This window comes from Schistocerca nitens, chromosome 10, assembly GCF_023898315.1.
Source record: "Schistocerca nitens isolate TAMUIC-IGC-003100 chromosome 10, iqSchNite1.1, whole genome shotgun sequence".
Lineage (NCBI taxonomy): Eukaryota > Metazoa > Arthropoda > Insecta > Orthoptera > Acrididae > Schistocerca > Schistocerca nitens.
In genome coordinates, this window is record NC_064623.1 from 87,051,165 (window position 1) to 87,073,758 (window position 22,594).

At 45.0% G+C, this 22,594-nt stretch overlaps 1 protein-coding gene across 1 annotated transcript in view; it reads right to left on the minus strand.

The window, feature by feature from the left end:
• Positions 1-22,594, minus strand: part of LOC126209900 (uncharacterized) — a 148,121-nt gene that overhangs the window by 81,379 nt on the left and 44,148 nt on the right. The window contains exons 3-4 of the mRNA XM_049939022.1: positions 21,892-21,895; positions 19,861-20,221 (exon numbers count right to left, since the gene is read on the minus strand). Of these exons, the coding sequence (XP_049794979.1) occupies positions 19,861-20,221; positions 21,892-21,895 (365 nt within the window). The remainder of the gene's footprint in view (positions 1-19,860; positions 20,222-21,891; positions 21,896-22,594) is intronic.

Sequence of the window (22,594 nt, forward strand, 5' to 3'; positions counted from 1 at the left end):
CTGAAGTCTTGCTGAGAGTGTTGAACAGGAGGTTATATGGCAAGCTAGATAGAGAGATTGTAGAGGAGCAGTTCGGATTTAGAAGAGGAAAAGGAACAAGAGATGCTATTGGCCTGCTAAGAACTATAAGGGAAAGATATATGGAAAAGGATAGAGAAATCTTTGCTGTTTTTATAGATTTAGAAAAGGCTTTTGACAGAGTTCAGTGGAACAAGCTGATGGATATCTTGAAGAGGAAAGGAGTAAAGAGAGACGACTGATACAGAATCTATATTTACACCAGAAAGTAAGGATAAGGATTGGAAATGAAATGTCAGAAGGAAGCAGCAGTGGACGAGGTGTTAGACAAGGTTGTTGCCTTTCCCCGCTGTTGTTTAACGTATACCTTGAAGAGATTATTGCGAAAAGTTTAGATGGGAAAAGAGGAATATGTATTGGTGGAAAGAGAATAGAATCTATAAGATTTGCTGATGACATGCTATTAGTGGCAGAAAGTGAGCGGACAGTGAATAACATGCTCAAAGATCTGAATAAAGCTTCTGTGGAATATGGGATGCAAATAAACACAGCAAAAACAAAGAGTATGGTCATCAGTACAAGACGCAGACTGTCCAATATTAAAATAGGAGAGTCTACCATTAGGCAAGTAAGTCAATTTAAATATCTCGGAAGCACAGCAACTGAAGACTTGAGATGTAATCAGGAGGTGAAAACTGGAATTGCCATAGCGAAGGAGGCATTCAACAGAAAGAGGAGACTCTTATGTGGAAAATTAGATAAAGGACTAAGGAAAAGGATTGGCAAATGTTTTGTCTGGAGTGTTGCACTATATGGGCCAGAAACATGGACACTGAGACGAGAGGATGAAAAAAGGTTAGAAGCATTTGAGATGTGGATGTGGAGGAGAATGGAGAGAATAAGCTGGATGGAAAGAGTGAGTAATGAAAGAGTATTGGAAAGGGTTGGTGAGAGAAGATGTCTGCTGAAGGTTGTAAGAGAAAGGAAAAAGAACTGATTGGGACATTCATTGAGGAAGACTGAGAGGAAGAAGGAGATACAAGATGACATAAAGGGAAGAGGAAAAATTATGCAGACCTGAAGAGGATGGCAGAAGACCGGACAGCCTGGAGAACTACCATGTGAAAACCTGCCTTTAGGCAGAACACTGATGATGATGATGATGATGATGGAAAAGTACCAGAGCTTCAAGCACTGAAGTTGAAATCGTTATAGGAACAGAAAGGTGCCTAAAGCCGGAGATAAATTCTGCCGAAATTTTTACAGAGGTACAAACTGTGTTCAGAAAGTATAGATTAAATAAAGTAGGCGGTGGTGTGTTTCTGTCTGTGGGTAGTAGTTTATCTTGTAGTGAAGTTGAGATAGATAGGTTCTGCGAATTACTGTGGGTAGAGTTTACACTCAACAGCCGTAGCAAAATAATAATTGGCTCCTACCGACCCCCCGACTCAGATGATATAGTAGCTGAACGGTTCGAAGAAAACTTGAATCTCATTACAAACAAGTATCCCACTCATACAGTTATAATTGGTGGAGACTTCAATCTACCCTCGATTAGTTGGCGAAAATACATGTTCAAAGCCGGTGGTAGACAGAAAACATCTTCCGAAATTGTACTAAATGCTTCCTCTGAGAATTACTTTGTACAATTAGTTCATGAGCCCACACGAATTGTAAATGGTTGCGAAAACACACTTGACCTCTTAGCCACAAATAATCCTAATCTAATAGAGAGCGTCATGGCGGATACAGGGATTAGTGAACACAAGGTCATTGTAGCGAGGCTCAAAACCATATCAACCAAAACCACTAAAAATAAACGCAAAATGTATCTGTTTAAAACAGCACATAAAAATTCGCTTGATGCCTTCCTAAGAGAGAGTCTCTATTCCTTCTAAGCTAATTACGTAAGTGTAGACCAGATATGACTCAAATTCATAGACACAGTACCGACAGCAATAGATTCATACCCCATAAGTTAATAAGAGACGGGACTGATCCACCATAATACACAAAACGCGTCAGAACACTGTTGCAGAAGCAACGAAAAAAGCGTTCCAAATTCAGAAGAACTCAAAATCCCCAAGACTCGTTAAGTTTAACGGAAGCTCGAAATTTAGTGCGGATGTCAATGCGAGATGCTTTTAATAGTTTCCACAATGAAACATTGTCTCAATATATGGTAGAAAACCCAAAGAGATTCTGGTCGTATGTAAAGTACAGCAGTGGCAAAAAACAGTCAATACCGTCACTGCGCGATAGCGATGGAAATGTTACCGACGATGGTGTCACTAAAGTGGAGTTACTAAATACAGTTTTCCGCAATTCCTTCACGAAAGAAGACGAAGTAAATATTCCGGAATTCGAAACCAGAACAGCTGTTAGCATGAGTGACATAAAAGTAGATAGCTTAGATGTTGCAAAACAACTCAAATCACTTAAGAAAGGCAAGTCTTCCGGTCCAGATGGTGTACCAATCAGCTTCCTTTCAGAGTATGCTGACACAATAGCACCTTTCTTAGCAATCATATACAACCGCTCACTTGACAAAAGGTCTGTTCCTAAAGACTGGAAAGTAGCACAGGTCACACCAATATTCAAGAAAGGAAATAGGAGTAACCCATTGAATTACAGATCCATATCACTGACCTCAATTTGCAGTAGGACTTTGGAGCATATACTGTACTCGAACATTATGAATCACCTTGAAGAAAATGGCTTATTGATACATAACCAACACGGATTCGGAACACATCGTTCTTGTGCAACGCAGATCTCTCTTTATTCGCATGAAGTAATGAGTGCTGTCGACAAGGGATCTCAGATCCATTCCATATTCCTAGATTTCCAGAAGGCTTCTGATACCGTTCCTCACAAGTAACTATAATCAAATTGCGTGCATATCGTCTACAAAATCATCAGACGATCAATTCCAATTACAAAATTATCTAGAGAGAATTTCTGTATGGTGCGAAAAGACGAGGTCATCCACATGGGTACTAAAAGAAATCCGATAAATTTTAGGTATACGATAAATTTCACAAATCTAAGGGCTGTCAATTACCTATGAATTACAATTACGAGCAACTTATATTGGAAAGACCACATGGATAATATTGTGGGGAAGGCGAAACAAAGACTGCGCTTTGTTGGCAGAACACCAGAAGATGCGAAAGACCCACTAAAGAGCCAGCCTACATTACACTTGTCCGTCCTCTGCTGGAATATTGCTGCGCGGTGTGGGATCCTTGCCAGGTAGGATTGGCGGAGGACATCGAAAAAGTGTGAAGAAGGACAGCTCGTTTCGTCTTATCGCGCAATAGGGGTGAGAGTGTCGCTGATATGATACGCGACTTGGGGTGGCAGTTACTGAAACAAAGGCGGTTTTCTTTGCGGCGAGATCTATTTACGAAATTTCAATCACCAACTTTCTCTTCCGAATGCGTAAATATTTTGTTGACACGCACCTACGTAGGGAGAAACGATCATCATAATAAAATAACAGAAATCAGAGCTCGAACGGAAAGATTCAGGTGTACCTTTTTCCCACGCGCCGTTCGAGAGTGGAATGGTAGAGAAGTACTATGAAAATGGTTCGATCAACCCTCTGCCAGGCACTTAAGTGTGAATTGCAGAGTAACCATATAGATGAAGCTGTAGATGTATTGAGCCAGAGATGGTCAAATGTAGTATCGATTGTGTAGTAGCGTCGCTGCTCAACAGCGATCGCTGGTTCAAGGTGTTATGGGTAATGTGTTAGAGTAACTCTAGATAGAGAGAGAGGTATGGAAGACATGCAAGTGTAAAAATGTAAAGAGTAACTTTAGATAAAAGATGTATGAAGGACTCTCAAGAGTAAAGACGTGTTGTATTTGATGTGTGTTGGGTATATACTTACTCGCTACGGGCAGTAATGGTTTTTATTTGCAAGATACCATACTGGAAATAATTAAGGTAAAGAAAGTTGTTTGTTACCAATGCAATGGGCATATTCGCAAGTGATGATTGAGACAATGTATAGCACTCGCATCCAATGATTTTGTAAGCCTAATTGTTAATGTATAATTAGTTTATTGTGTGTTAATTGTCAGAATTATTAACTTTCAAACAGTCAAGATACAAGTTTTAAAGTTAGTATCTTACTGCTACTTACCCCAAGTCAATACTAGTTGCCAGACCCATGTCATTTTTGATTAAGAATTTTGCTCGAAAAGTTATTGTCTCAGTCATATTCGATTTACGTAAAATGTATGCTAAGCAATAGTCTTGCACAATGCAACTGTACTATGCAATTTAAAGTACTAACAGAGAGCAGTGCAAAGAGCGATAGCATTCATTAAGTACAGGGACCATTTTTTTCAGATTGCCAAAGTTTTATTTCATTACCAGGGTCAATTTCAAAGCAATAGTATTGCAACCGATTCAGTTTTGTGTTACGCAAATTTATGCAGTTTTGGTTTGGTTTAAAGTTATTGATAGTTTACATTCTTGCAGTCAGAAAAGATCAGTACAGGGCAAAGCGCATAAGTGACGAGATAAAACATGCATTCGAAGGCCATTCCCATTCTAACAGATGTGCTGCAGACTACTGCCAGCTACGTACTTTCAGTCACATTAAAAACTTGCTCCGGACACTGCGAGAGGGCTGTACAAGCAATGATCACACGCACGGCACAGCTGACACACCAGGAACCGCGGTGTTGGCCGTCGAATGGCGCTAGCTGCGCAGCATTTGTGCACCGCCGCCGTCAGTGTCAGCCAGTTTGCCGTGGCATACGGAGCTCCATCGCAGTCTTTAACACTGGTAGCATGCCGCGACAGCGTGGACGTGAACCGTATGTGCAGTTGACGGACTTTGAGCGAGGGCGTATAGTGGGCATGCGGGAGGCCGGGTGGACGTACCGCCGAATTGCTCAACACGTGGGGCGTGAGGTCTCCACAGTACATCGATGTTGTCGCCAGTGGTCGGCGGAAGGTGCACGTGCCCGCCGACCTGGGACCGGACCGCAGCGACGCACGGATGCACGCCAAGACCGTAGGATCCTACGCAGTGCCGTAGGGGACCGCACCGCCACTTCCCAGCAAATTAGGGACACTGTTGCTCCTGGGGTATCGGCGAGGACCATTCGCAACCGTGTCCATGAAGCTGGGCTACGGTCCCGCACACCGTTAGGCCGTCTTCCGCTCACGCCCCAACATCGTGCAGCCCGCCTCCAGTGGTGTTGCGACAGGCGTGAATGGAGGGACGAATGGAGACGTGTCGTCTTCAGCGATGAGAGTCGCTTCTGCCTTGGTGCCAGTGATGGTCGTATGCGTGTTTGGCGCCGTGCAGGTGAGCGCCACAATCAGGACTGCATACGACCGAGGCACACAGTGCCAACACCCGGCATCATGGTGTGGGGAGCGATCTCCTACACTGGCCGTACACCACTGGTGATCGTCGAGGGGACACTGAATAGTGCACGGTACATCGAAACCGTCATCAAACCCATCGTTCTACCATTCCTAGACCGGCAAGGGAACTTACTGTTCCAACAGGACAATGCACGTCCGCATGTATCCCGTGCCACCCAACGTGCTCTAGAAGGTGTAAGTCAACTACCCTGGCCAGCAAGATCTCCGGATCTGTCCCCCATTGAGCATGTTTGGGACTGGATGAAGCGTCGTCTCACGCGGTCTGCACGTCCAGCACGAACGCTGGTCCAACTGAGGCGCCAGGTGGAAATGGCATGGCAAGCCGTTCCACAGGACTACATCCAGCATCTCTACGATCGTCTCCATGGGAGAATAGCAGCCTGCATTGCTGCGAAAGGTGGATATACACTGTACTAGTGCCGACATTGTGCATGCTCTGTTGCCTGTGTCTATGTGCCTGTGGTTCTGTCAGTGTGATCATGTGATGTATCTGACCCCAGGAACGTGTCAATAAAGTTTCCCCTTCCTGGGACAATGAATTCACGGTGTTCTTATTTCAATTTCCAGAAGTGTATAATCAGCTTAACAGCTCATGCATCCGAGTTACTGCCAAGAATAATATACAGAAGAATGGAAAAGAAAACTGAGGATTTGTAACATGCTGCTCAATTTGGCTTTAGGAAAGGTAAAGACATCAGAGAGACGGATCTGACGTTGCGGTTGATAATGAAAGGAAGACTAAACGAAAATCACGGTTTTGTCTGCATGGAAACATCGTTTGACTATGTAAAGTCTTGCACAATGTTCGAAATTATGAGAAAAATAGGGGTAAGCTCTAGGAAAACCTGAGTAGTATACAATGTCTACAAGAGCCAAGACGGAACAATAGCACTGGAAGATCAGGAACAAAGTGCCCTGATCAAGCAGAGTGTACGACAGAGATGTGGCCTTTCGCCCTTACTGTTCAGTCTCTACATCGAAGAAGCTTAATAGAAGCTTAAAAGAAAGGTGCAAGAGTGCAAAGTGAAAGGATATCAATGATAAGATTGGCTGATGGCACTGCTATCCGCAGAGAAAGTGAAGAAGAATTACAGGATATGTTGAATGGAATGAGAAGTCTAATGAGTAAATAATATGGATGAAGGGTAAATCGAAGAAAGATGAAAGTAACGAGAAGTACCAAAAATGTGAACAGCGTGAAACTTAACATCAGGATTGGTGATCAGGATGTAGATGAAGTTAGAGAATTCTACTACCTAGGCAGCAAAATCACCCATGACGGACGGAGCAATGAGGATATAAAAAGCATAATAGCACTGGCAGTAAGACCATTCCTAGCCAAGAGAAGTCTACTAGTTTCAAATATAGGCCTTAATTGGAGAAAAAAATTTCTGAGAACGTACGTTTAAAGCACAGCACTGTATGGTAGTGAAACATGGACTGTGGGAAAACCGGAAATTAGGTTGACGGATACAGTAAGAAATGAGGAGATTTCCCGGAGAAAGGAATGTATGGAAAACACTGAAAAGAAGAAGGCACAGAATGGGAGGACATCTGTTAAGACATCAGGACCGAGCGAGGTAGCGCAGTGGACTCGCGTTCGGGAGGACGACGGTTCAATCCCGCGTCCGGACATCCTGATTTAGGTTTTCCGTGATTTCCCTAAATCGCTCCAGGCAAATGCCGGGATGGTTCCTTTGAAAGGGCACGGCCGACTTCCTTCCTCGTCCTTCCCTAATCCGATGAGACCGATGACCTCGCTGTCTGGTCTCCTCCCCCAAACAACAACCCTTGCGGCAACAATAAGACATCAAGGAATGGCTTCCGTGGTACTAGAGGGAGCTATATAGGGTAAAAACTGTAGAGCAAGACAGAGACTAGAATACATCCAGCAGATAACTGAGCACGTAGGTTGCAAGTGCTACTCTGAGCTGAAGACGTTGGTGCACCAGAAGATTTCACCGCAGTAAGCCAGTCAAAAGACTGATGACATACACAGTATGGAAGATTACACTTTTTCATCGTTGCAGTAGTTGTTACATGCATTTCCCAAAGCGGAATGGTTTACGACCAGCAGCGGTCATACAAGTTTCGCGAAACCACACCCCGCAATTATACCTGATCCATTTCCCTCTCTTCACTCATCAAAGGTAGCAACCAGAAGGTACGCTTTCTTCCTCCAAGTCAGATTTTGGTGATGATGATGAAAATTAATCGTCTTCTGGATTTCGAGGCTTCTCTTGAATATCCAACGCATTTCTGCAGCCCTTGACTTTCTTTCCTTGTCTGTTTTCAAATTCCGATATATTCTTCCATCTTGCACGGTTGAGATAAACTAGTGAAGCCACATGGGAAGCTGAATTTTTCTCTTCCCTCGTTTTTGTGGTACAAGGATGGTTTTCGTTGGCAGTGGTAAAACAGAAGAAAACGGTAAACATGATGTTGCTGAACTCCGACTTCTCGAATTCCTTGAAAGATCAGTAGGGGGACCTTGGTTTACGTCTGATTCTATGATATCAGAGAGGGGCATCACTGAGGAATGCGGACGAAGGAAGAAATTTGTGTGATGGTAGTTTGTTGGGCTAAAGGGAAACGTTCCATCCATTCAGATACCTTCACAGTATTTCCTACATCCATATCTCCAGACCGCCTCAGCAAATCTTTTATTGGCGGCCAAGGGATCATTGTGTATAATTAGGCTACATGGATTCTTTAACAAAAAATAATACATATTCCTATTTAGAAAGCCCTTCGATGACCGTTTCGTATAATCACATTCCCTTGAATTTTTTAAAAATGTGAGCGGTTCCTCTAATTTGTAACAGATACCGCTAGTTGTTTTGTTGACCGATCTGGTGGATCCCATACAACTTGTAGCGGAAAGATATGTAACTAGCATTCACGCATTTCAGCAATATACCTCATTTTAAACAGATTTAATATGACGTGCCGGATTATTATAAACAATACAGTCTTACCTCTTCTATTTTCTTCTGGGTGATCCCTGTCTGGGTTATATACAGAGGGGTCCAAAAAGATATATCCACTGTTTCAAAGTCCATGACTTGCAAACTAATTGACGGAGTTGTCTTGTTTTGGTGAACGTGTAGCTTAAAGTCCAACTTAAAGATATCACTGTAGGTGTTCGAAATGGTCACCATTAACATCCACACACAAATGATGCCGCCGAACTGCAGCACGAACTACTGACTGCAACCCTTTTTATTGCTCATGAAAACCACACATTGCATATTGTTCCACCATACAGCGAGACCTTCACAGGTGGTGGTCCAAATTGCTGTACACACTGGTACCTCTAATACCCAGTAGCACGTCCTCTTGCATTGACGCATGCCTGTATTCTTCGTGGCATACAATCCACAAGGTCATCAAGGCACTGTTGGTCCAGCTAGTCCCACTCCTCAACGGCGATTCGGTGTAGATCCCTCACACTGGTTGGTGGGTCATGTCCTCCATTAACAGCCCTTTTCAATATATCCCAGGCATGTTAGATAGGGTTTATATTTGGAGAATATGCTGGCCACTCTAGTAGAGCGATGTCGTTATTCTGAAGGAAGTCATTCACGAGATTTGGGGGTGCGAATTGTGGTACACAAAGACGAATGCCTCGCCAATATGATGCCGATATGGTTGCGCTATCGGTCGGAGGATGGCATACACGTATATTACAGCCGTTACGGCACCTTCCATGACCACCAGCGGCGTACGTCGGCCCAACATAATGCCATCCCAAAACAGCAGGTAACCTCCACCTTGCTGCAGTCGTTGGACAGTGTCTCTAAGGCGTTCAGCCTGACCAGGTTGCCTCCAAACACGTCTCCGACGATTGTGTGGCTGAAGGCATATGTGACACTCTTCGATTCATTCGGCATGTTGTTAGGCCCATCTGTACCGTGCTGCATGGTGTCTTGGTTGCAAAGTGGGACCTCGCCATGGACGTCGGGAGTCAAGTTGCGCATCATGCAGCTTATTGCGCATACTTTGAGACGTAACACGACGTCCTGTGGCTGCACGAAAAGCATTATTCAACATGGTGGCGTTGCTGTCAGGGTCCCTCCGTAGGCAGCTGTCATCCACTGCAGTAGTAGCCCTTGGGCGGCCTGAGCGAGTCATGTCATCGACAGTTCCTGTCTCTCTGTATCTGCTCCATGTCCGATAACATCGCTTTGGTTCACTCCGAGACACCAGGACACTTCCTTTGTTGAGAGCCCTTCCTCGCACAAAGTAACAATGCGGACGCGATTGAACTGCGGTATTGACAGTCTAGACATGGTTGAACTACAGACAACACGAGCCGTGTACGTCCTTCCTAGTGGAGTGACTGGAACTGATTGGCTGTCTGACCTCCTCCGTCTAATAGGCGCTGCTCATGCGTGGTTGTTTACATCTTTGGGCGAGTTTAGTGATATCTCTGAACAGTCAAAGGAACTGTGTCTGTGATACAATATCCACAGTCAAGGTCTATCTTCTGGGGACCGGGGTGATGCAAAACCTTTTTTGGTGTATGTAATTTAGGACCTGTTAAAGACAAGATTAATTTCTTCAGCTTTGGAATATGTTACCAAAGTTTGTTGTTCAATTATTTTTTTCTGTGTACAACTGTTGTAATTGTCTATAGTTTATTAGTTTAGCATATCACAAATTTTATCTTAGTTAAATAATCTTACGTCGCATTTACAGTGAAAATAATTCCTCTTGTTTTTTTCCTAATTCTAACATTAACATTTTTAGTCTCCGGAAATAGAGATACACTGTGCATGCACTAATTTAGAATCTTTGATCCAATAAAATTTCACTCCACCACATACTTATCTTTGTACCTGATGATGGCGTAACAACCGAAAACCGGTTCGTGAAACAAATAATGGATACTATAGAATTTTACCCCAGTGTTGCGTGAAATTCATTCACTACGTTCAGCATTTTCAGTGTTGCTCTTCTTGGAGAACGCTAGCTTCACACCATGTCAGCCATAGTCGTTCTATCGCAACACGAAATTCAGATGATTAATTTCAGAAGCCAAGTGGTTCTCCTAACATATACTTTTCTCCCCGTGTACCAATGTATATAAAACTGTTCTCTTCTGGAATGGGTGTCAAAAGCTCTGGGCGCTACGATATGAATCAGTGTGTGTCGGCTTGCGGTTCTCTACTTGACAGAGTCGTCCATCCGACTTTCGTTGTACAAAAATATCTAAAAAGGCAGCCTTCCTTTTTCGTCTGTTTCGAAAGTGAACTCGATGTTCGGTTTCATCTTGTTCAAATGTTCAAACTGGTCTCGGTAGGTCCAGCGGGACCGACCGGCCGCCACGTCATCCTTAACCCTTAGGCGTCATCCGATGCGAATATGGAGGGACATGTGGTCTGAACACCGCTCTCCCGTCGTTGTCAGCAAGTAGCCACTCAGTTTGTCTCACATAAGCTGAGTGCACCCCGCTTGCCAACAGTGTTCGGCAGACCGGATGGTCACCCATCCGAGTGTTAGCCAAGCCCGAGGGAGCTTAAATTCGGTGATCTGACGGGAACCGGTGTTACCACTGCGGCAAAGACGTTGGCTTTACGCCGTATGGCCAAACCATAAACGTGTCATCGAGATGGCGCTAAAATGAAGACGGATGAAGGGGAGCCAACTGTTTACAAAAGTTCCTTGTGGAGGACACACTGAAACTGTTGGCGGAGCATTTTCCTGAAACGATACAGTTATTCCGACATGTTATGACGACCAAGTACTTGTTGTATGGTGGTAATTTTTGTGAAATGACGGGCAGAATGACTGTTGCTAGTCTCCAGCAGTGGCGAACCTTTTTTATGGAACATTTTGATGAACGTGCATTAAATTCGGTTCCCATTCGTCCATCTTCACTTATTGATGTAATGATTGTAAGTAGGCCAAATGCCTTCAAGTCGAAGTGACGTTGTAACTAATTCATGTCACTATGCTTACATGTTCCGTTTTTATATCTTGCCACAGCTACACTACCCCTGTTAAGAGGTCCATGACTAAGGAATTTTTTGCTAGCGCACTCGAGCAGATGTAATTTCGATGGATTGCTCACGCGCTGCCTGGGATATGTAAGCTATAAGAGAATCTCAGACCAGAGAGCAGTGTTGACTGCAGTAGGAACTATGTGGTAGTAGGAGTAAGTAGTAGCTAGCACCGAGCGAGGTGGCGCAGTGGTTAGACACTGGACTCGCATTCGGGAGGACGACGGTTCAATCCCGCGTCCGGCCATCCTGATTTAGGTTTTCCGTGATTTCCCTAAATCGCTCCAGGCAAATGCTGGGATGGTTCCTTTCAAAGGGCACGGCCGACTTCCTTCCCCATCCTTCCCTAATCCGATGAGACCGATGACCTCGCTGTCTGGTCTCCTTCCCCAAACCAACCAACCTAGTAGCTAGCAGTATGGTGTATCGAGTTGGCAGGGCCGGTCGTGGGGACCGATGGCGGTGCCTGAGCGATGTAGTATAAGGTAAAAGCAGCCTCGCGCATATGTACTATTGTTATATCAAGTCCCATGTAAATATTTTTAAAGAAAATCTAATAATAATAATCTTTCTCATAAAAAGTTACTTTTGACAATCATTCATTTCAATTTATAGAATTTACTAAATTCTCCAATCCATGGTCATTCCGATTATTGTAAAGAAAAATCAGTTGTTTCTTTTTATACGTGACAAATCTATCGGCCAGCATTGCACTGGGCTGTGCCAGAAAAATTTCTTATAGGAGCAGATATATACGCGTTATCCGGCGACTTGATTGAGGTAAGAATTTTCAATTTATTCAGTATGGTCTTTCAGGCCCATGACGCAGCACCGCTGACGTCCAAATTTACCAGTTTAGATTCACAGTCAGTCAATTAGTGAAAGGTTATAAGTGAGTCACATTTTTTATTAGGAGGTTAGTCATATTTTATTATTGGTAGGTTACGGAATTTATTTATTGGGAGGTTACGCTGAATGTGAATGCTATACATATTATTATTTTATCTGTTGGGAAGTTACACCCCCACAACCGTCCAGATATATAATACAGGTATACCTTATGATGGTGAATAGTTAGGCAATTTGAAATCTGTCATGGCAAACACAAATTGAAGAATCACAAAAGATCGCTGGTTGCAGTAATTTCTAGAAACGTTTGTTCGCTGATTGTTTTCACTTGCAAAATGTCCTGTCCGCTTTTCCCAGTTTTATATAGATTCAATGAAACCTGAGGACCATTTAAACCCTCACATGCAGAGCCATTCAGTCTAAACCCCAGTGTACCAGTGAAAGGATAAAACTGGGGCTCATTTGTATGTGGCACCCGAATATGATTTTGTAAACAATGTATGTCTTTGATAGGCTTTATATCGCAGACCCAGAGATACTGATAGTGTTGGAGTAAGACAGCGCTTGGCGCACAGTTGTAGGTAGCTGTCTGTGAGGGAAAGACGACGGAGTAGGCAGTTTTCGTAGTGTGCTGTATGAAGTCACCAACTGTTAGATTAATGTAGGTATTTCAGTATTGTTGAACATGGGAGAAGAAGTCTTCATGCAACCAAGGTAAAGATGTTAAATCATTACGATTTCTGTTTTTGCCAGCGAGTTAGTATAGACAAGTTGGATGATGATTTTCAATTGTTGAGTAACCCCAGAATGTACGTGAACTGTTTTGATAAAAAGGCTAGTTCGATATTTCACTTTTGTAATGTTTCTAAGATTTGTTAACAGAGCCATATGTAATTTGATGATCTGAGTTTATGTTGGATTGTTGTTGTGGTCTTCAGTCCCGAGACTGGTTTGATGCAGCTCTCCATGCTACTCTATCCTGTGCAAGATTCTTCATCTCCCAGTACCTACTGCAACCTACAGCCTTCTGAATCTGCTTAGTGTATTCATCTCTTGGTCTCCCTCTATGATTTTTACCCTCCACGCTGCCCTCCAATACTAAATTGGTGATCCCTTGATGCCTCAGAACAAGTCTTACCAACCGATCCCTTCTTCTAGTCAAGTTGAGCCACAAATTTCTCTTCTCCCCAGTTCTATTCAGTACCTCCTCATTAGTTACGTGACCTACCCATCTAACATTTAGCATTCTTCTGTAGCACCACATTTCGAGAGCCTCTGTTCTCTTCTTGTCTAAACTATTTATCGTCCATGTTTCACTTCCATACATGGCTACACTCCGTACAAATACTTTCAGAAACGACTTCCTGGCACTTACATCTATACTCGATGTTAACAAATTTCTCTTCTTGAGAAACGCTTTTCTTGCCATTGCCAGTCTGCATTTTATATCCTCTCTACTTCGACCATCATCAGTTTTTTGCTCCCCAAATAGTAAAACTCCTTTACTACTTTAAGTGTCTCATTTCCTAATCTAATTCCGTCAGTATCACCCGACTTTATTCTAATACATTCCATTATCCTCGTTTTGCTTTTGTTGATGTTCATCTTATATCCTCCTTTCAAGACACTGTCCATTCCATTCAACTGCTCTTCCAGGTCCTTTGCTACCTCTGTTGGATTAGTGAAGCCAAATAATACGTGCTGTTTAAATCTCATTGTTTGTGAATCAGTTGTGAGTAATGTAACCTCAATTGTCAGATGTTTTTGAGAAGGCAAACTTAACTTGCAATATAATTTTGCTAAGAAACTTAGTGTTAGTAATTCAACATAATCAGTACCGCCTCCCTGTCCAGGACATATTTTTTAAAGAAACTGAATTTTCTTATATGTTCTCGTTTATCAGGAAATGAATTACATGTGCATTTCAAAATATTATGGCCAGCATCGCACACTGCTGAACCTGTACCTAGCATATTTTTGTTTTTCATGAGAGACCAGAATATATCGCGTTCCACCGTTGCTGCTTTAGAGGTAAGACAATTTAATTTATTTGTGATGTGCACAGGGACCAAAGTTATCAGTTTTGAACAGGGCCAGTTGATTCAGTGCCTAAGGGGAGTGACTGTATTTCTTTATTGGTATTGGGAGTTGCATTGCCCAATCAATTACTGTAAAGTTTTGCTAACAATAACACAGAGTAAAAACATCACTTGCGCTTACAACACGCAACACGAAAATTCGAATTCAGTACCCATTGCACAGATCAGATCGAGCATTATTTCATATGTTTAAAGAACGTTTCACCAGGAACAGGCCCTTTATTTTTTTCAAGTGCGCTAGTAATCTTACGGACTAGTCAGAAGTATCTGGACAATTCTCTGTGGAAATCAGCAGCAGATGTGACAAGATGGCGTCCTGCCAGCATAAAAAGAGGCGGGGAATATTATGCTGTCAGTGGAGAAGAAGTAACAGCAAAGAAATGGTTCAAATGGCTCTAAGCACTATAGGACTTAACATCTGAGGTCACCAGTACCCTAGAGTTAGAACCACTTAAACCTAACTAACCTACGGACAACACACATATCCATACCCGAGGAAGGATTTGAAGCTGCGACTGTAGCAATCGCGCGGTTTCAGACTGAAGCACCTAGAACCGCTAGGCCACCGCGGCCGGCAAATGGGAAGGACCAACCACAGCTAAGTCAAGACGAAGGAGACCTTGTGTAGTGATGGGCAGGGACCGTCGAGCATTGGGTGGTGCGATCAGTGGATGGAATCATTCGTGAGTTCTGAAGTGCTACCAGCAATTCAGCGATGACCGTGCGTAGGAAGTTAAGAAGAAGGGGATATAATGGTCTAGGACCTCCTCTTAAGCCACACACTTCTATAATCAATGCTAAGCAACGCTTGAGGTCGTCTAAGAGGAACACCAGTAGACTGTATGTAGGTATGAATTAAACCAGGGATCTAGAAACCATGGAGAGGCTTCGTCCCGTCATAGCCCTCAGTGGTTCACATCTCCACAACAGGCCACAGCAGCCCACCCACCCCACCACCGCCCCACACAGAACCCAGGGTCATTGTGCGGTTCGGCCCCCAGTGGACTACACCCACCCCCTCCCCCTTGGGAGCGTCTTATACCAGTCGAGTGTAACCCCAAATGTTTGCATGGACAGTGTTTGTGCAGCAATCGCTGGCACAGTGCAACTGAGGCGGAATAAGGGGACCCAGCCTGCTTTCGCCAAGGTAGATTGAAAAGCGCCTTAAAAACCATCCACAGACTGACCAGCACACCTGACCTTGAAACCAATCCGCCAGGCGGATTCATGCTGGGGACCGGCATGCCTTCCCACTCCGGAAGCAGGGACCAAACTGATAAGGTCATCAGTCCCTAGACTTACACACTACTTAAACTAACTTATGCTAACAACAGCACACACACCCATACACGAGGGAGGACTCGAACCTCCGGCGGGAGGGGCCGCGAAATCCGTGTCATGGTGCCTCAAACCGCGCGGCGACTCTGCGCGGTTTTTTGTCTCTGCTTCGACGGTGTATAGATGGAATAGTAGAGGCAAAAAGTGTACATTTCTATCCTACACCCCTTATAATCAGAACACGTTCGTTCTCAGTCTTCCATTTTTATTGACCCTCTGTGGTTCTTATACTTAAACTAACTTATGCTAAGAACAACACACACACCCATGCCCGAGGGGGGACTCGAACCTCCGGTGGGAGGGGCCGTGCAATCCGTGATGTGGCACCTCTCACTCTGTGGCCACTTCGCGTGGCCGGGCTAGTAGACAGTAATTGTCTGGAAACGAGTGGTTTGGAGTGATGAATTATGCTATATACTTTGGCATGGATGGGTCTGGATCTGGTGAATGTCTGGAGAACCTTACTGCAATCACTGTTCTGACAACAGTGAAGTATGGGGGAGGTATGGAGTTGTTCTTAATGGTTATGGTGCTGTCGCCTAGTTGCGATTCAGAACACAGTAAACGTGGAAGGATAGGAACACTTTTTCAGTATTGTGCACTGCATACAGTAGCGGAATAGTTCAGGGACGAAGATTCTTTCTATCAGCATCACAGTGCACCCTGTCATAAAGTGGTATATGTGAGGCAATGCTTTGTTGTCAGTAACACCTCTGAAATCGACAGACCTGCTCAGAGTCCCTACCTGAACCCCATGGAACACATCTGGGATGAGTTAGGTCGTCGACTTCGCTCCGGATCTCACCACCCAACACCACTACCTTGTCAGACCCAGGCTCTTCAGTAAGAGTGGGCTATGATTCCTCCACACACATTGAGACCCTTGATTGAAAGCGTCTGCTATAGAGTACAAGACGTCATAATGGCATTGAATAGACCACGAAATACTAATGTCCACTAAGCCCGCGGCTGGTCCCGGCGGAGGTTCGAGTCCTCCCTCGGGCATGTGTGTGTGTGTGTGTGTTTGTCCTTAGGATAATTTAGGTTAAGTTGTGTGTAAGCTTAGGGACTGATGACCTTAGTAGTTAAGTCCCATAAGATTTCACACACATTTGAACATTTTTAAACTAAGCTCGCCCAGCTGGTCACGCGGTCTAAAGCGCTGCTTCCCGAGCGGGAACGCGTGCCGGTCCCCGGCACGAATCCGCCCAGCGGATTATTGTCGAGGTCCGGTGTTCCGGCCAGCCTGTGGATGTTTTCAAGGCGGTTTTCCGTCTACCTCGGTGAAACCGGGCCGGTTCCCCTTATTCCGCCTCAGTTACACTATGTCGGCGATTGCTGTGCAAACACTGTTTCCAGGTACGCATACACCATAATTACTCTACCACGCAAACATTTGGGGTTACTCTCGTCTGGTATGAGACGTTCCTGGCGAAGGGGGGGGGGGCAGCTCCACTGGGGGCTGAACCGCACAATAAACCTGGGTTCGGTGTGGGGCGGCGGTGGGGTGGGTGGACTGCTCTGGCCTGTAGTGGGGTTGTGAACCACTGAGGGCTACGGTGGGACGAAGCCACTCCGTCGTTTCTAATATGTGGTTAGCTGGACAGAGTACACTGAAGGCTTATACAAGGGAGAAGACTTGTCTGATGGCGAGATGGCGTCCTGCCAGCCTAAAAGGAGGCAGCGAATATTATGCTATCAATGGAGAAGCAGTAACAGCAAATAGGAATCGACAGAGAAGAGATAGGGGATGCAGTATTAGAATCAAAATTTAAAAGAGCTTTGGGCCAGCCAAGATCAAATAAGGCAGAAGGGATGGATAACATTGCATCGGAATTTCTAAAATATTTCGGGGAAATGGGCAACAAAACTTTCGGAAAAACGTCATCCGCAAAATCTAGAATATTGCAAGAGCTGACAATTTTCGCACAGCCTAAGAACTCAGTGCATCCAACTTTCCGACAAGAATAATGTACAGAACACCGTAAAGGAAAACTAGGGATCTGTTAGATGACGATTAGTTGCCTGTAGGGAAGGTCAAGGCACCAGAGAGGTAACTGTGACGATCTGTTTGAGAATGAGGGCAAAGTGGAGAAAAATCAAGTCACGTTTATAGAATTTGTCGATCTCGAAAAAGCGTTAGACTATGTAAAACTGTGCAGGATGTTCGCAAAATATGGGAAACCAATAAGGAAAGACTTACAAAAAGCAAGAGGGAACAATAAAATTGGAAGACCAAGAACGAAGTGTTCGGATTAAAAAGAGTGTAAGGCAGGGTTGTAGTCTGTCGCCCCTACTGTTCAATCCGCACGTCGAACAAGCAATGATGGAAATAAAAGAAGGGTTCAGCAGTGGAATTAAAATTCAAGGTGAAAGGGTATTAATGATACCATTCGCTGATGACATTGCTATTCTGAGTGAAAGTGAAGAAGAATTACATGATGCGCTGAATAGAATGAACAGTCTAATGAGTACAGAATATGGACTGAGAGTAAATCGAGGAAAGACGAAAGTAATGAGAAGTAACAGAAATGAGAACAGCGAGAAACTTAACATCAGGATTGGTGGTCACGAAGTAGATGAAGTTAAGGAATTCTGCTACCTACACAGCAAAATAACCAGCGACGGACGGGGCAAGGAGGACATCAAAAGCAGACTAGCATTGACAAAAAGGGCGTTCGTGGCCAAGAGAAGTCTATTAGTATCAAATATAGGCCTTAATTTGAGGAAGACATTTCTGCGAATGTACGTTTGGAGTACAGCATTGTATGGTAGTAAATCATGGACTGTACGAAAACTGGAACAGAAGAGAACCGAAGCATTTGAGATATGATGCTACAGACATATGGTGAAATTTAGGTGGACTGTTAAGGTAAGGAATGAGGATATGACGGTTTGCCTTTAGAAAAGGTAAAGGCACTAGAGAATTCGGACGTTGCAGTTGATAATGGAAGCAAGATTAAAGAAAAATCAAAACACGTTCATAGGGATTGTTAACCAAGAAAAAGCGTTAGACAATGTAAAATGGTGCAAGATGTTCGAAATTCTGAGAAAAATAAGGATAAGCTATAGGGAGAAACGGTTAACACACAATATGTACAAGAACCAAGAGGGAATAATAAGAGTGGACGACCAAGAATGAAATGCTTGGATTAAAAAGTGGGTAAGAAAGGGACGTAGTTTTTCGCCCCTACTGTTCAATATGCACACAGAAGAAGCAGTGTGGGAGATAAAAGAAAGCTTCAAGAGTGGGGTTAAAATTAGGGGTGGAAGGTAATCAATGATAAGATTTGAAGATGACGTCGCTATCCTGAGTGAAAGTGAAGAAGAGTTACGGGATTGCTCAATGGAATGAAAAGTATAATGAGTACAGAATAAGGACTGAGACTAAATCGAGGAAAGACGAAAGTAATGAGGAGTAGCAGAAATGTGAGCAAAAAAAAAAAGGACAGAGCAAGAAGGACATAAAAAGCAGTGTAGCACTTGCAAAAAGGAATTCCTGAGCAAGAGAAGTCTGCTAATATGAAATGTAGGTCTCAATTTGAGGACGAAATTTCTGAGAATGTAAGTTTAGAGCACAGCATTCTATGGTAGTGAGACACAGACTGTGTGGAAATCGAAACAGCAGAGAATCGAAGCCTCTAAGATGCAGTGCTACAGAAGACTGTTAGGAAGACTGATAAGGTGAAGAATGAGGAGGCAAAATGGACGAGGAAAGGAGCATATCGAGAAAAATGACAAGAAGGGACAAAATGATAGGAAATCTGATAAGACATCAGGGAATGATTTCTATGGTATTAGAGGGACCTGTAGAGGGTAAAAACTGGTAGACGAAGACAGAGATTGGAATATGTCCAGCAAATAATCGAGAACGTAGGCTGCAGTTGAGACTATGAGATGAAAAATTGGGCGCAGGAGAGGATTCGTGGCGCGCTGCATCAAAACCTTTCAGAAGGCTGAAGACTAAAAAGAAATGTGTCCAGATACTATTGGGCAGATAGTGTAGTTTGAATGTTTGGGGAGGTTTGACACTTGAGGTAAAATTTTGGATGAGACTGGGTCTTGCATGGGTGAGATGCGACGTTACTGGAGTATGGGGATGGTGACGGGGTGGGATGGGGTGTCGGCTGCCCTACCTTGCAGGGTTGGCGGCGTCCCAGACGTTGGGCACGAGCACGTTGTCGACGACGCGCGCGTTGCGCCACGTCTGGAAGCGGTCGTACTCGTCGTCGGGCACGCGCACGCCGTGCACCACGGGGATGCCGTCGGCGCCCACCTTGAGCACGCTCTTCTGGCGGCGCCACCAGTCCTCGGAGGAGTCCTTGCTGGCCGAGGCGTCGCCGGCCACCAGCAGCTTCCCGGAGCTCACGAAGACCGGCGCCGGTACCCCGAGGGGCTGCGACACCAGCCGCTCCTGCCGGCCGCCGGTCGACGCCGCCGGGGGGTCGTCCTTGAAGACCAGGCCCACCGGGGACACGCGGATCGACACGCTGGAACCTGGTGACAAGCAAAGCCGGTCTCAATCTCGCTGCAGCCACTGCCTGTGGTGAGATCCTGGAACACTATGTGATCAAAAGCATTCGGACACCCCCAAAAACATACGTGAGAGAGCAGAATTGGATGCCCCGCAGAACTCATGGACTTCGAACGTGGTCAGGCGATTGGGAGTCACTTGTGTCATACGTCTGTACGCGAGATTTCCACACTCTTAAACATCCCTAGGTCCACTGTTTACGATGTGATAGTGAAGTGGAAACGTGAAGGGGCACGAACAGCACAAAAGCGTACAGGCCGACTTCGTCTGTTGACTGACAGAGACCGCCGGCAGTTGAAGAGGGTCGTAATGTGTAATAGGCAGACATCTAGACAGATCATGACACAGGAATCCAAAACTGCATCAGGATCCACTGCAAGAATTATGATAGTTACGTGGGAGGCGAGGAAACTTGGATTTCGCGGTCGAGCGACTGCTCATAAGCCACACTTCATGCCAGTAAATGCGAAAGGACGTCTCGCTCGGTGTAAGGAGCGTAAACATTGGACGATTGAACAGTGGAAAAACGTTGTGTGGAGTGACGAATCACGGTAAACAATGTGGCAATCCGATGGCAGGATGTGGTCTCGGTATGGCTAATGCCCGGTGAACTTCATCTCCCAGCGTATGTATTGCCAACAGTAAAATTCGGAGGCAGTGGTCTTATGTTATGGTTGTGTTTTTCATGCGGCTGGTCGCGGCGGAGGTTCGAGTCCTCCCTCGGGCATGGGTGTGTGTGTGTTTGTCCTTAGGATAATTTCGGTTAAGTGGTGTGTCTCGAGTGATGACCTTTAGCAGTTAAGTCCCATAAGATTTATCACACATTTGAACATTTTTTTTGTTTTTCATGGAGGGGGTTGCGCCCCATGCTGTTTTGCGTGGCACTATCACAGCACAGGCCTACACTGATGTTTTAAGCCCCTTCTTGCTTCCCATTGCTGAAGAGCAATTCGGGCATGGCGATTGCATCTTTCAAGACGATCGAGCACCTTTTCGTAATGCGGAGTGATTACATGACAATAGCATCCCTGTAATGGACTTGCCTGCACAGAGTCGTGACCTCAATCCTATAGGACACCTTTGGGATGTTTTGGAACGCCGACTTCGTGGCACGCCTCACCGACCGATATCGACACCTCTCCTCAGTGCAGCACTCCATGAAGAATGGGCTACCATTCCCCAAGAAACCTTCCAGCACCTGATTGAACGTATGTTTGCGAGAGTAGAAGCTGTCATCAAGGCTAAGGGTGGGCCAACACCTCACTGAGTTACAGCATTACTGATGAAGGGCGCCACGAACTTTTCAGCCATGTGTCCGGATACTTTTCATCACATCGTGTACCACACAGCACAATGTAATGAAGCAAGTGAACACAGAAGCAATTAGTTGAAGGCAGGGGCCGACGAGATTTCGGCTGTCCCGGGCACGAGTGGCAGGCCGCTGAGCCTCGCTGCACGTTTCCCCCACCACCACGCTACTCTGTCTGAGTGCGAGGGGGTGCAAGAGGGGAAAACTGCGAACGCGTCACATTTAAACGGCAGTGCAGCAACACTGCATAGGCTCTGTCTTATATTTCACATCTCTCAACACTATAGATGAAAAGAAAACAATTTTTCAGTATTGTTGAACTACACTCCTGGAAATTGAAATAAGAACACCGTGACTTCATTGTCCCAGGAAGGGGAAACTTTATTGACACATTCCTGGGGTCAGATACATCACATGATCACACTGACAGAACCACAGGCGCATAGACACAGGCAACAGAGCATGCACAATGTCGGCACTAGTACAGTGTATATCCACCTTTCGCAGCAATGCAGGCTGCTATTCTCCCATGGAGACGATCGTAGAGATGCTGGATGTAGTCCTGTGGAACGGCTTGCCATGCCATTTCCACCTGGCGCCTCAGTTGGACCAGCGTTCGTGCCGGACGTGCAGACCGCGTGAGACGACGTTTCATCCAGTCCCAAACATGCTCAATGGGGGACAGATCCGGAGATCTTGCTGGCCAGGGTAGTTGACTTACACCTTCTAGAGCACGTTGGGTGGCACGGGATACATGCGGACGTGCATTGTCCTGTTGGAACAGCAAGTTCCCTTGCCGGTCTAGGAATGGTAGAACGATGGGTTCGATGACGGTTTGGATGTACCGTGCACTATTCAGTGTCCCCTCGACGATCACCAGTAGTGTACGGCCAGTGTAGGAGATCGCTCCCCACACCATGATGCCGGGTGTTGGCCCTGTGTGCCTCGGTCGTATGCAGTCCTGATTGTGGCGCTCACCTGCACGGCGCCAAACACGCATACGACCACATTGGCACCAAGGCAGAAG